We start from the raw sequence: 14,240 nt of genomic DNA, 5'->3' as shown, positions 1-14,240 counted from the left end.
CCTAAATCCTGAATTAAATGCAAAATATATTCACACTACATAATCCTGTTTACACAGGTTAACCTAAAGGAAGTTGAATATGAGTCTATCTAAGATAGTAAACTAGGGCAAATAATGTTGACACCATCTGAAGAATAATCCAAATGTCATCTCCATGGAAATCTAGGTAGATTTATGGCTATCCTTTGGATTTTATTACTTTTTTCCCACAGAAAATTTACTCACCCACACACTGATCCAGAAATAGCATGTTATCTCTACGCTTAAGAACCGGTCTTAACCCAAGAGAGAGGAGTGGTTTCATACCATGAAAATTCATCATTACAAGCTTTCACTTCTGCTCCCTGCTCCACACACACACTGATAACTCTGAGACTAGTGGAATTTTAACATTGAGATACCTCCACAGGTGGGTAAAGGGATTTCTTTTAGTTCTTTCTTTTTAACCATGGTTTCAGACCAAATTGGAGACTATAATGGTGAGCCTAAAAAAGAAACACATAAAAAATAATTAGGTTTTATTTCCAATTACTGAAAGAAGGTGATTCCAAGATGTTACGTAACCTTTAATTACATGTTTTATTTATTAGGAGTAATAAAAATATAAACTCACAAATAGTGCAGGCTTCTCCTCAATGATGATTGATGTTTTCTTGCAATTTGCAGATTTCTGGAGACTTATTAAATGTTCCACAAGGCTAAAACACTTAGTTCTCACAATTTTTTTTGTTTTCTCCAATTTCTACTGAATTTCTCTCAAACCCTTTGATAATTTCGCATTAATATTCCAATTGTCGGCTGAGAAAATAACCAAGGAAACTAGGTCTGAATGCTAAGCAGTATACTCTGCAGCTTTTTAAGAGTTGTATGGCTACAGCAATGCCATTGACGAGGGTCTCAATAAGTGTAAAGAGTTTCCCACCTTTTAGGAATGCTTCGTGGGCTGATGGCCGATCTATAACCTCGAGAGGAAGTCACTTTTAATTACCATTGAAGAAAGCTTTGTTGGTATGGAGGATGAAAAAACCTCATACTGAATGGTTCTTCACTGTTTTGCAAAAGTTCTATGTCACTGTTGTGATATTAAAGTTTTATAGTGAATCCTAGTTGTTCTTTTATGCATAGTCTTCTATTTGAAACTATTAGGCAAGTGTAACTAGAGGGCTTTACTGTAATCAAATAACAGACATTAGTGTATAGTGATCATCTGCAATAAAACATTCCCATAAGTTATTGTGCAAATTGATATTTGGGGAAGGAATTAGGGGATGTAAGCTGCCCTGCTTTCCAGAGTGCCTCAGGAAAATGGGTCTGTTGAGCGTTATTGAAGGCAAGTTCATGATTAGCTGCCAGTGAGCCTATCCAGTCATGTTTCTTTCCCCTTTTTAACATCTCCGGGTAAAAATCAGAGAAGAAATATTTTGGATCTGGTGTTCACATGTGTTTCCTGAAAAGAAATAAAACAAAATAGATAATTCATGTGCTGTGTCCTATGAACAGCAATATACCAAATTCATCAAGATCACATTCTAAGTAATCATTTTAAGAGATACACACACACACACACCACACACGCATATATCAAGGCTCCATTTCTTACTGTGGAGCTTTAAATCATACAGTAGGTTTTACTCTTCAGTTCCTACATATGCATAGCTTCTGCCTTTGGTTGTCTTATAACTGACTGATATGCATGGCATTTCTGTGTACTACTAATGATATTGAAAGACCATTAAAGAACATAGCCTGATAACAGGAATCTGTATTTAGGCAGATTAAAATAGAGAGGTAAGTCAACTAAAGGTAAGTATTGTCATAACCTGATGCATACAAATGGAAAGTATCTCAATAGAAATAGCAAGTCAGTAGAGCTTGGATCTGCTCCTGATGTTAAGAGTGACCAGAAACTAGTGAGCTAGCTTAGCTTTGCCATTGAGGATATTGTGGGGCATAAGCCATCATGAAACAAGAAGGTTTAATGATTAAACTGGTATATCATGAAGGCCAGCTATCCAAATTTATTCTTTTTTTTACTTAAAACCAAGCCGTTTTATTGGTATTAATTGTTTAATTGTGCATAACGAGAATACAAGTCATTTTTTTCAACTATCACTCGTGTATATAATATTTCTCTAATATGTATTCGTGATACTATGTTTATATTTTTCTTACTCTTCTTATTTTTATTAACCTTCATTATTTTCAGCATATTTTCTCATTTAGTTTAATTTGATTGAATTGCGTTATTTTTATTCAGACATAGTAAGCAATGTCCTGATAAATCAGTTCACATTTATCCAGATATATCCATTTCTGAAAACATATGTTTGATATTATGCATTTCACCTTACCTTATGTAGATTTATTACAATGATAAATGTCAGTTCAATAAAATCTCATCATGAGGAAATCAGCCATTATAAATTATGTATTTTCCCTTGAAAAGGAAAAGATGATAGACATTCCATGGCAGTAATTTTATTATATCTGCCCTGGGTGCAAGGAAGGACATTTTAAAAGACTAGTTTTCCCTTTCTCTTCAAACTCACGGTAGCATTATCAGTTCAACATGTTGCCTTTCCAACCTACGTTAATATATACTTTTATTAATTATTCTCTTTTGAGAAATTGACCTTGGCCAACTGATGAAGAAGCATGGCTTCAGTGTTGCCTTCAGCAAACACTGGGTGCCAACTAGGTGCATGGCTCTGATGAAGTGGCCCTTCAAATAGAAGGTGTTTGTTTTTATGCAGACATAACAGAGAACAAACAAGAAACACAGGCACATTTATGTTTTAAAAGCTTCTTCAAAACTTTCACTGAAATGGAAGAAGAGATTTTAGGTATTTAATGAATGTGTTTTAAATACATAAATGAAGTCAACTGTTTTCTTCTCATATTTATAGTATTTTTATCCTGATCAAAATAATATCTTAAATCCATGAGGAAAGGTACCAGATATAGAGAAACAAAAGCACATAGGAAGATATTTATTTGGTTTAAGCTCACCCCTGATATAATTTCTTTGCATTTTTATCTGGGCAGACTGTCCCTTTAGACATATTTTAAACAAACCCAGTTTATGATCTATCTTGAATGTTTAAAGAAATGAAAAGATCGTAGTAGTATGATCAGTCAATCCCTAGATTCGCTACTCTCAACAAGTTTTTATTTTGGGGTGATGTTTTTTGTTTTTTAATCAGGCTTCATGGAAATTTAAAGTACATAGTGAAAAGTACATAGTTTTGCTATATAGTTAATACCATTATTCAAGATTAAATAATCACAGGAATGTACTGCTGATGTTTTTTTCTTCTATTCCTCCTTCTGTTTTCTGATGTTTGAAATTTAGACATTTCATTGCTCATTAAAACCTGAGTCAGAGTGATTGGAGAACACGGTGAAAATCAAATCAGTTTTTTTTTGGTCTCTCTCTGTTTCTTTCTTGTGCTTGTTATAAGCTGCATTAAGAGAACTAAGAAAGTTCAGAATATTATTTTAAAAACTGAAGTTCTATAAATAATTCTGAATTTCATTTATCATTCTCTGTCATTTATTACTATGACTAAACTAGGTGTCAAGCATATACTGATATTATAGTTGTCAAGTGGTATGTAGTGATATGGCTTTTAAACCAACCCCATATTGGAAGTTTTGCTTTAGTTTTTTAGATCTCAGATTTTTTGAAGTATGAGCTTTTATATAAATGGGATTGTGGTCTCTTACTTTTCAAAAACATAGTATCATATTTTCACCATACAGATTGCTGTCAATCCACAAATGGGTGTTGAACACCTGCTGTGAACAAGACATCGTCAACAGAAAGGGATATGACAAACATGACATGCTCAGAGATGTCAGACTTCTTGCCTGTGTATTGCATTGTCAAATATAGCATGAGATCTTGGCTTGCAATCTGTGCAATTACATTCCTTTACCTCACATAACAGAAGGGCACAGCTTTTAATTTGATGAGTATTGAATGAAGTGCCATCAGTGGCATGTGGTAGGAACACTTGTCTTTTGAACCGTACAATATGTCCTAGCTCCTCTTTGGTAACACCCTGGTTTTAAAGGAATGATACGTTGTAGGCTCACCAAGGAATATTTAGTTCTTCATTAGTATTTCTCATCCATATTACCCCACCTACTGCAGCAGAATGTATATGCACAGAGATAAACGATCCCAGAAAAACTATTCTTACCCACAGGGTGACTCCTTTACATTCTTGTTCACAGAAACCATAACAGACTGATTTATTATCCTCAATAAACTTACAAAACAAGGCAAAATCATCAACATTGGTCTACGACTCCTGAGAGAAAGGTGCACAGGCTATTTTCAAAAGATGTGTGTGGCAAGCACTACGTTTTAAAAATGTACTGTTTTATTTTTATTCACAGTGTGGGAGGGAGTAGACAGCTGGTAGTGGGAGGACACCCACTAGTTGTCTCCAGTGAGTGGTGTGTGGTTGTGAGGAAAGCCTGGGTGTAAGTTTCACGCAGTCAGATCTTCAAATGGAGAAATGAAGTCCTCACTGGCACCAACTGGCTGCCCACTTGCAACTATTTTGCTAAAATAATAATAATAAAATAATAAAATAAACCTCTTTCAAGTTCATTATTTTTATTCCTATGTCCTTTGTTCTTGGAGACTAAAAGCTAGGAGCCCTCTCAACTCTAATCTTGGAAAATTTTGGTCCTTTAAGAAATACTACTCTGAAGCCGGGCATGGTGGCTCACGCCTGTAAACCCAGCACTTTGGGAGGCCGAGGCAGGCAGATCACCTGAGGTCACGAGTTCGAGACCAGCCTGACCAACATGGAGAAACCCCGTCTCTACTAAAAATACAAAATTAGCCGGGCGTGGTGGCACATGCTTGTAATCCCAGCCACTAGGGAGGCTAAGACAGGAGAATCACTTGAACCCAGGAGGTGGAGGTTGTGGTGAGCCGAGATCGGGCCATTGCACTCCAGCCTGGGAAACAAGAGCGAAACTCTGTCTCAAAAAATGAAAAAAGGAAATACTACTCTGGAAACATAGGACTACAAAATGACTTTTTCTTTTTACAAGACCTGAATTTATTTTGGAGTTCTTGTATTTGGAATAACACAGATAATTTAGATGAGGGCATTGGACTCTTCTAAAAGTCTAGGACTCTACCCAACAGGTAGATTTTAAATATGACTGTGAGAATTTCAGCAGTTATCTTGGGGAGCAGTTTAAAACCTTAATTTGTTGAGAATGACACTATTTAATGTACAGAACAATTCTTGGGACTGTATCTTTCCAGAAGCATCAAGATTCCCCACCTCCAACACTGTAAAAACCATGAAATTGTGACCAAAAGCCTTCCATTTTCTCCAGGCTGTTAAATAATATGTAGTTACAGCTCCAGTTACCTGGCTGCAACCATGAAATTAAATACACTAAAAGGTAGAATGAGACCTATCTGTCTGCCTCGGGGTATGTGTGGGTGTGTTTGTGGGGGTCTGTATGTGTATGCATGTATACATAAACAGACATATATGCATACCCTCACCAACCACACACTACTTTTGGAGGACCAGACAGTCCTGCTGGAAACATTGAAAAGTTCTGAAATTCAGAATTGTAACACTGTTTTCATTTTCTTTTTTAATTTCAGCTCTGTTTAACCTCATCCCTGTGGGTCTGCGAGTGGTGGCTATCCAAGGAGTTCAAACCAAGCTGTACTTGGCAATGAACAGTGAGGGATACTTGTACACCTCGGTAAGCCTTTGACTGTGTGCATGTTTTGACTATTCTAGTTTTCATCCAATATGAAAGAAAATGTGCTTTATATGTGTTATCATTACAGATTTCTGTGATGAGGAGAAGAATGTTGATGGAAATATTTCATTGAAAGGACAGATTAACTTTCTGTGAAAAATATATCTATTACTAATCAGTTATTTGAAGCAAGCATTTTAGTATATAATCAAAGATTCACTGAACATTTTTTAATACAGTGTCATTTGGGTCATCTTATGTAGCATATAATGGTCTGTCTTGCTGCCTTGCTTTGCAGCTGTGGGAAACAAAGTCATTTCTATAACTCAGTTGAACATATATTTATCCAGGTTTACTCCTAAAAAAACATGAGATCTCTCCCTCAGATCAGCTCGAGGACATGAAAACCAGTTCTTGAAGGGTTTCTAGAGTTCTATTTCTTATCTTCAGTTTAATTGAACAGGATTCCTGATTGCTTCTGCTTTAAATATAAGCACTATTTAACCTTTCCTTACCTATAAATTCCTGCTTGTCTTTTTCTTGTAACTTTGGAGTGAACAGAATGAAAAATGGAACTTTTTCTCAGATGAATGTATAAACAATGTAGACTACAATTCAATATGGAACATGGGGCCAAATTAAACTTTAAAAAAAGTTAACATTTAGATATAAGCAAAATGATACAGTATTAGGGTTAAGATTTTATTCTTATTGGCAGATCTAGTTTCAGATTATAGGAGACTATTTGATATATGAATTTTTAATTTAACTTAATTAATTAATTTATTTATTTATTTGAGATAGAATCTTGCTCTGTGGCCCAGGCTGGAGTGCCGTGGTGACACTCCATATTTTTAGCAGAGATGGGTTTCACCACGTTGGCCAGGCTAGTCTCGAACTCCTGGTCTCGAATGATCCGCCTGCCATGGCCTCCCAAGTTGCTGGGATTACAGGTGTGAGCCACCGTGCCCAGTGTAATATATGAGTATTTTTTAAATCTTTGTTTTGAATTCATGTATTTTAATAAAGGAAAAGAATGTTTAAAATGGAGAAAATTGCTTGTCGAACTTCTTACTAGCAAGTCTTGAAGCAGGTTGTTAGTACAACAATAAAAATCTGTTCCTTAAACTTCAGGTGAAACACTACCTTTAACCACTCTTGCTTGCTTGTTTCCTGAATTTCTTTCAAAGCCAGGTGTGCAGGAAGACTCTTGGCAGATATGGTGGAAACCATATCATAACCCTGTTTTGCAGAGGCCAAGATGGGAAAGAGGTGGGAATAGAGTAAGGCCACAGAGGGCCTGTTTATTTGGTAAATCAGGTAGTTTGTTTCATATGATGAGAAAAGATTATGAAAAAAAGAGAATTATCAGCATATACCTCAAACCCTGGTCACTATCAGTTTTCCTATCAGGCAATTTCAGCGGTCTGGTTGCTTAATAAATATGGGGGTTTGCTCTTTTTAGTAAATGAAAAATGTGATTTTATGGCAAAGTTCATGAAATACATCATTTTATTACTAGAGTGCTACTATAAAAGATAGGAAAGGCGATTTTATTTTAGATTTGTGTACTAAGGTAAGATAATTTAATAATGAAGGATTTTAAGTAATTTCCTTTAGATCAACAGACTGCCTCAGCAGGACCAGATACAAAGGTAGGTTTTTAAATAAAATAGACGCTTTCTGAAAATATTGTGAAGGCATGGTAAGGAAACGGAATATACTGGGCATACTTTTGAGAAAGCACATGCCAGATATCATATGAAATAATTACTGATAAATCATCCAGAATTTCAATGGGTTGCAGTCACCGTTATGGTGCCCTGATGAGAAAAGCTAACTAAATATAAATTTTGCAACATCACAATTGAAGAACGTACTTTGGAAATAATATTTAAGTAAGAATGTGGAAAATTATTTAACTTGGGTTATATGTCAGGTGCCCCCACTCAAGAAAATTAGGGCATTCAGCATTACACTTAAGGAACCAACGTTGAAAATGCATAGCCTACCATTCAAATTAATCATTATTCCAGCAGACTGGTAAATGTCAATGTGAGCTCATTTCTAGAAAGGCTTCCCAGGGAAATGAGGACTGTAGATTGGTGAACTTCCTTTCCGTGATGGGTGGGCCAATATACACCCAAATGTGGCACACCTTGTATGTATTTCCTATTAAGAAAAAAGAAGCCTTAAGTAAGTGTTTCTATTAGAGAAAAGGAACTATGTTTTTGTTAAGGAGGAAATATGCCTGCTTGATGATCCTGGAGTTCATATATGGAAAGCATATCCAAATTAGTCTGCTCCAGGAAATAAATCAGAATCCTCTTTAGAATTAATTTTCCAATTCTTCCAATTACTCCTTATTAATTGTGGCTGGGAATCCATTCACCAAGTTGATCACCATCCTCAGTGGGCACTTCATTTTGTTGTCATCTTATTTAAAGTGTGGTGCCCAGATTACTTAGGATGGAGTTCTATCCTAATAACTTCAGCAACTTATATTGCTGAGATCAAAAGCTTAATGAAATATCATGTTTCATCAAGAAGAGACAGCAACCAAAGAGGAAGGATCACTCTTCCCTTGCGTAAAACCATGGCACTTCTACTACAAAATGCTATATGCAATTTTGCAAAGTGCCTCTTAGCAAAGAGAAGACAGAACAGGACAATGACCTAAAGAGAAAGCAAAAGTAAGCAAAGGAGGTAAGGGGCTACTGATGTGGGCAAGTTAAAAAAAAATTGGTGAGGGATGACTACAGTCTGCTTAAAAAGCAGTTGCAGTGGGAATGGCTAAAAGGAGATGGATTGCTGAGATATTTTAGAGGTAGAATCATCAGGATTTGGTGGCTGATTGGATTTGGAAGGAAAGCAGGACAACCATACATGGTTAAACATGTATGGTTGCCATTCACTGCACAGATGAGAATGAGGTGTCTTCAGGTAAGAATTTAAAAAAAAACCTTCACAGAAGTCAGAAGTGCTCAGTGGATTATCAGGTGTCATGAGGGAGAGGGGGAATTTTGCCTCTGGCATTTAGGCTGAATAAAGCGGGAAAAAGCAGATTTGAGGAAGTTACCTGAGTATAGCTTTCAAGGGATATTTGAAAATATGAACCTAGCACTTGAGAAAGGGACATGAACTAGAAATAAAACTCGGGAGTTATCACATGTAGGTAGCAGTCCATGCCGTGGAAATAGTTATGAAAATATGTAGCATAAGAAGAGGAGAGAGCTTGTCAAATAATGTTAGAAAATAACAGCATGAAAGTGACCAGCAGAGGAAGAATAACTAATTATGGCAGATATAATGGTATTGCAAAAGCTAAATGGGGAAGGAGTTTTAAGAAGAGTCAGCAATGTGAAATGTTTCATATGTTGTGGGTGATCTTAACAAAAACAGTTTCGGTGGAATACTGGGAACAGAAGCCAGATTCTAGTGGCTTGAGGAGTAAATGGGATGAGAGGAAGTAGAGGCAACAGGTATAGAATTTCTAAGGGAAGGGAAGGGAAGGGTGGGTGTGTATTTAGGGCAGAACACAGGGTTGAGGAAGACTGAGGATTCTTTGGTTAAGGATGTCACTTGAACATATTTGTTAAGTAAAAGAAATGAACAAATAGAAAGGGAGTGATTACAGACATAAGAAATGGTATTCTTTATGGAGTCGAGCTGCAGAAGAGATGGAAGGGTGATGGAATTAAGTATAAGTGAAAGAATTACATTCATCTTGAAAAGAAGGGACTCTGAATCTCTAATAGGAGACAGAGATGAGGACAGATGCAGACATAGGTTTACTGAGTCTGCAAGTAATAGACAAGGAAGTAGAAGAATTTTCTACCAGATGATCTGCATTTTTCCATTAAAGTAGAATAAGAGGTCACCTACTGAAAGTCAATGGTATGGGGGTAACCACAGGTAAAGAGGGGTGGGAACAACTGTATTGGGCAAGGGGAATGGAAACAGTTTAATAAACAGGAGTAGGTAAGCTAAGGCCGTGGGTCAAATCCAGCCCACTACCTGTTTATGAAAATAAAGTTTTATTGGAACGCAGCCACACCCATTCATTTACTTATTGTCTACGGCTGCTTTTGCACTGCAACAGCAGAGTTGAATAGTTGCAACAGAGCCCTTATGGCCCACAAAGCCTAAATTATTTACTAAATAACTTGTCCCCTTTACCTCCCAGAAAGTTTGCTGACCCCTAGATTGTAATCAGATAATGATTCTCAGCCTTAGGTACCCATCAGAATTACCTGAGGAACTTTAAGAAATTCCATTCTTTGTGTTACATTTGGACCAATTATATCAGAATATCCAAGGGTGGGATCTACGCATGAATATTTTCGAAAGCTCCCCAGCTAATGCTTATGAAAACCACTGATCTGAGCTTAAGAAAAATGATTGTTGAATAGCACTGAGGCACTGAGGACACGCCACTGAAGTCATAAACCATGAGTTTATATGCACTTAATCATTTGTTCCAAATTCCTGATACCAATGTTTTTCTGTTCTTGCAAGCAAATTGCCTTTACATTTTTGAAGGAATATTTCTTGAGATTATGGAAAATGCTGATCCCTGGAAGAGCGTTCTTATTTTATCTCTTTTTCTTTATTCTACCTTCTTTTGCATTTCTACTTCTATATCCCTCAATTTTGGGGGGGTTGAATTCAACTTTATAGTTTTTGCCATTTATTTTCTCCCTTTTGTCCATTAAATAAAGAAACAACACCTCCACATTGTTATTGTTACAGAGATAGCAATTTACTTTCCATGATTAATCTCAGAATTCTTGCACTGCACCCTCCCTTCCCCCCCCTTTTTTTTTCTTGTTGCCATGGGGGACAGACTTGATGTAGGCTCAAGTGGCAGTGCAAAACCATCTGTGGCACAGAGAATCATAATTAGCCATTATTTCATAACATATTTACTTTTGTCCATGATATATGCTGAGTCTTTCTGGGACTGCAAGGAAGTTGTTATTTGTTGTGCAGAGATAATTTTGTTCTTACCTTTGGTTTTCTTTAGCAATAATAAGGAGTTGTACACAAGCTTTTGAGAGTTCCTCAAAACTTAACAGTATGAATATTTAATAACGTAAAGCTATTTGTAATAAATGTTTTAAAACTGCTTGAAATAAATCATTAACTATAGAAAGTCAAGTGTCTTAAATATAAAAAAAATTCCCGTTCTATGTCTACTTTAATAAGAAATAACAGATATTAGAAACAGGATAGCAAAAACTCAAAGTTAAACCAAAAGCATTGTTATTATTTTTTTTATTTTGGAATGTTCTAGAACTCATTAGCAGCAGTTCTACCCATATAATTACTTACCTTTCAAAAAAATCTAGTTTTCCTTTTTCACAATACACAGTATTGCTTGGGTTGAAGTTGGGGCAGACAAAACGTATAGACAAGTAGAAATCCTTTGACAAGCCTTTTTCATTCATGAATTTCCAGGGAAAACTTGTAGGAGTGATTTTACTGTCACGTTTTGTAGTCCTGGGACTACCATAGCAAACTAGATGCAAGACCAGAAAGCAGTCCTCTTTCTGAGAGTCAGCTTGATGCCATGGGAATGAGACAGCTTGTGTTACTGATCCCAACGGCTCAGTCAGATTGCAATCTGAACTAAGGGGACATATTTTTCTTCTCTACTGGATTATTTTCACATACCTTAAATTTACCGTTTCTTCTCTCATTACATAGAGTTGTTCTTACATATCACTCAGAACATCTCATAATACAATCTCCTTTGAAGGAGTCACTATCAGAAATAGTGACAAATGAAACAATACCAGCCCCTTAGCAGTTGTGACACCTTAGCTTCACTTGTTTTATTCTTTGACAACTTAGATTTGCTTTCCTTTAAGAAATGTTACATGCCTAAGTTAATATTTAGGTTATATTTAATGCATTTAGCTTGGTTTTTAAAATTTTATAATTTTTCAACACATATTGCAAATTTTTGGCCATTGTAAAATCAGTTAAGAATTACTGTTTTAAACAAACTAAATATGAGAAATATAAATATTAAATGGAAAAATTCTTCATTTGACCATGCCTCTAAACACGTTACATTTAGAGAGATGCATTTGATTACTGAGGTGTGTGATATATGAATACATGCATAAATATTCTTAGAATGCTTTTGCTGATGAATAGGGAAAAGCCCGAGATGGCAGCCCAAGATACAGCATTTGCTACAGATAATTCAATTAGTAAGTGTTTTGTCATTTTCCTTGTTCTCAAAGACACTAACATTGAGTTTGTCAGTCATATGTTAACATTCTTGGTAACTTCAGAATCCCTGAGATGACCCATCCAACAAAACTGGTCTCAAGTTCTGTGACCTTTTTTAGCTGTAAGGATATTTTTCTATTCCTCAGCCTTATCAATCTCATGGCCATACTCTTGGACCTTTTCATATTCCAGACTATTGACCGCTTTTCCATTATCTATTACCTCCTTCTTTTTTTAAACAGCTTGAATGAGATATAGTTCACAGATCTTAAATTTATCCATTTAAAGTGTGTACAATTCAGTTGTTTTTAGTATATTTCACAAGGCTGTCCAACCATCACCACTGTGTAATTCTAGAATACTTTTATCACGCTAAATGAAGAAATTATACCAATTAGTAGACACACCTTATCCCTTTCCCCAGTCTCAGGCAAGCACTAATTTACTTTGTCTCTCTATGGATTTGCCTATTTGCAACATTTCATACAAAAGGAATACAATATATGGCCTTTTATGACTGTCTCCTTTCACTTAGCATAAAGTTTAGAAGACTCTTACATGTTGTAGCATGTATCAGTATTCATTCCATCTGATGGCTGAGTAATATTCCATTGTATGTTCCTACATTGATTTATTCATTGTCAGTTGATGGACATTTGGATTGTTTCCCCAAATACCTGCATAGCTGCTTCCTTCTTTGTTCACGTCTCAACTGGAATGACATTCTTTAGAAAGGCCATCTCTGACCACCTTAACTAAAGCAGTACATTCACTATCTGTATTATCCACATTTATCTTCTTCAAGGCATTATCACTATTTAAAATTATTATTTTGTGTGTTTTTCATCTTCCCCAACTAGAATTTAACATGTTGACAGCATATATTCCATTTTTCTTATACACTACTATATCCCCAGTGCCTTGATTAATGCATGCTGTTGTTTTCTCAATACATATTTACTGACTTTGTTGTCTTCAAAAGGGAAAGAAAATATGTACTTATAGTCCGATTTTAGTTCCTTTGCTTAAAATTTTTTATTTGGAAACAACTTCAAACTTATAGAAAGTTTGCAAGAATAACACTAGTACAAATGACTCCATATATCCTATCCTCCAATTCATTTTGCTCCATTTGCTTTATCATTTGTTCTTTCTTTCCCACACACACACAGTTTTCTGAGCCATTTGAGAGTATGTACCCTGGCACTTTACACCTATTTCCTAAGAATAGGGATATTTTCTTATATACTGACAGTAATGAACTGCAGTAAATGTAACATTAATACAATACTTTAGCTAATCTACTGTCCATATTCCAGTTTTTTAAGTAAAAAATATGTTCATTTTTTCCTTCCGTAGAGAATCCAGTCTAGGGTCAGTTACAGCATTGGCATGTCTTCTTAGTCTCTTTTAATCTAGAACATTTCCAGAGACTTTCTTTGTGTTTTATGACATTAGAATTTTTGAAGACAAGAGTCCACTTTCTAATTTTAAAATAAGCATTCACAATTTTGGGTTTGCTTGATGGTTTTTCTTAATTCAATTGAGATTAAGCATTTTAGCCAGAGTACTGCATAGGTGATAGTATGTCCTTCTTAGGGTCTCACATCTGGAGGTATGCAGTATCCATTTGCCCCTCATTGGACGTTAATTTTGATGATAAAATCAAGGTGTTATCTCATTTTCCCCTGTATAACTCTTGGTTTTCTGGGTTTGTGTGTGTGTGTGTGTGTGTGTGTGTGTGTGTGTGTGTGTGTGTGTGTTTCAACTAGTAAATAATCCACTGGGAGACACTTTGAGACCATGTAAATATCCTACTCCTAAGATCCCAGTTTTTAATGTTATGTTTTCAGCAATCCCAAACCTCTTTAGAAAAGTAAAATAATTAGTCCATAAATTGAGAAATAACCAGTGATTCCCAGATATGTCATATAAGTTTACTGATAGCTAAACTGAGGTAGAAAAAATTAACATGGCCGGGCACGGTGGCTCACGCCTGTAATCCCAGCACTATGGGAGGCCAAGGTGGGTGGATCACCAGGTCAGGAGATCGAGACCATCCTGGCTAACACGGTGAAACCTTGTCTCTACTGATAAAAAATTTAAAAAAATAAAAATAAATAAAAAAAAAATTAGCCGTGCTTGGTGTCAGGTGCCTGTAGTCCCAGCTACTGGGGAGGCTGAGGCAGGAGAATGGCATGAACCCAGGAGGCGGAGCTTGCAGTGAGCCAAGATTGTGCCACTGC

At 36.0% G+C, this 14,240-nt stretch overlaps 1 protein-coding gene across 4 annotated transcripts in view; it reads left to right on the top strand.

Annotated features, from left to right (window-relative positions):
- FGF13 (fibroblast growth factor 13) overlaps positions 1-14,240 on the top strand; it is a 593,844-nt gene that overhangs the window by 516,488 nt on the left and 63,116 nt on the right. For all 4 annotated transcript variants that reach the window (XM_024352961.3, XM_009439703.3, XM_009439702.5 and 1 more), the window contains 1 exon segment: positions 5,648-5,751. In XM_024352961.3, the coding sequence (XP_024208729.1) occupies positions 5,648-5,751 (104 nt within the window).

Source organism: Pan troglodytes, chromosome X (assembly GCF_028858775.2).
Source record: "Pan troglodytes isolate AG18354 chromosome X, NHGRI_mPanTro3-v2.0_pri, whole genome shotgun sequence".
Taxonomy (NCBI): Eukaryota; Metazoa; Chordata; class Mammalia; order Primates; family Hominidae; genus Pan; species Pan troglodytes.
This window is presented reverse-complemented; position numbering and strand designations above follow the sequence as displayed.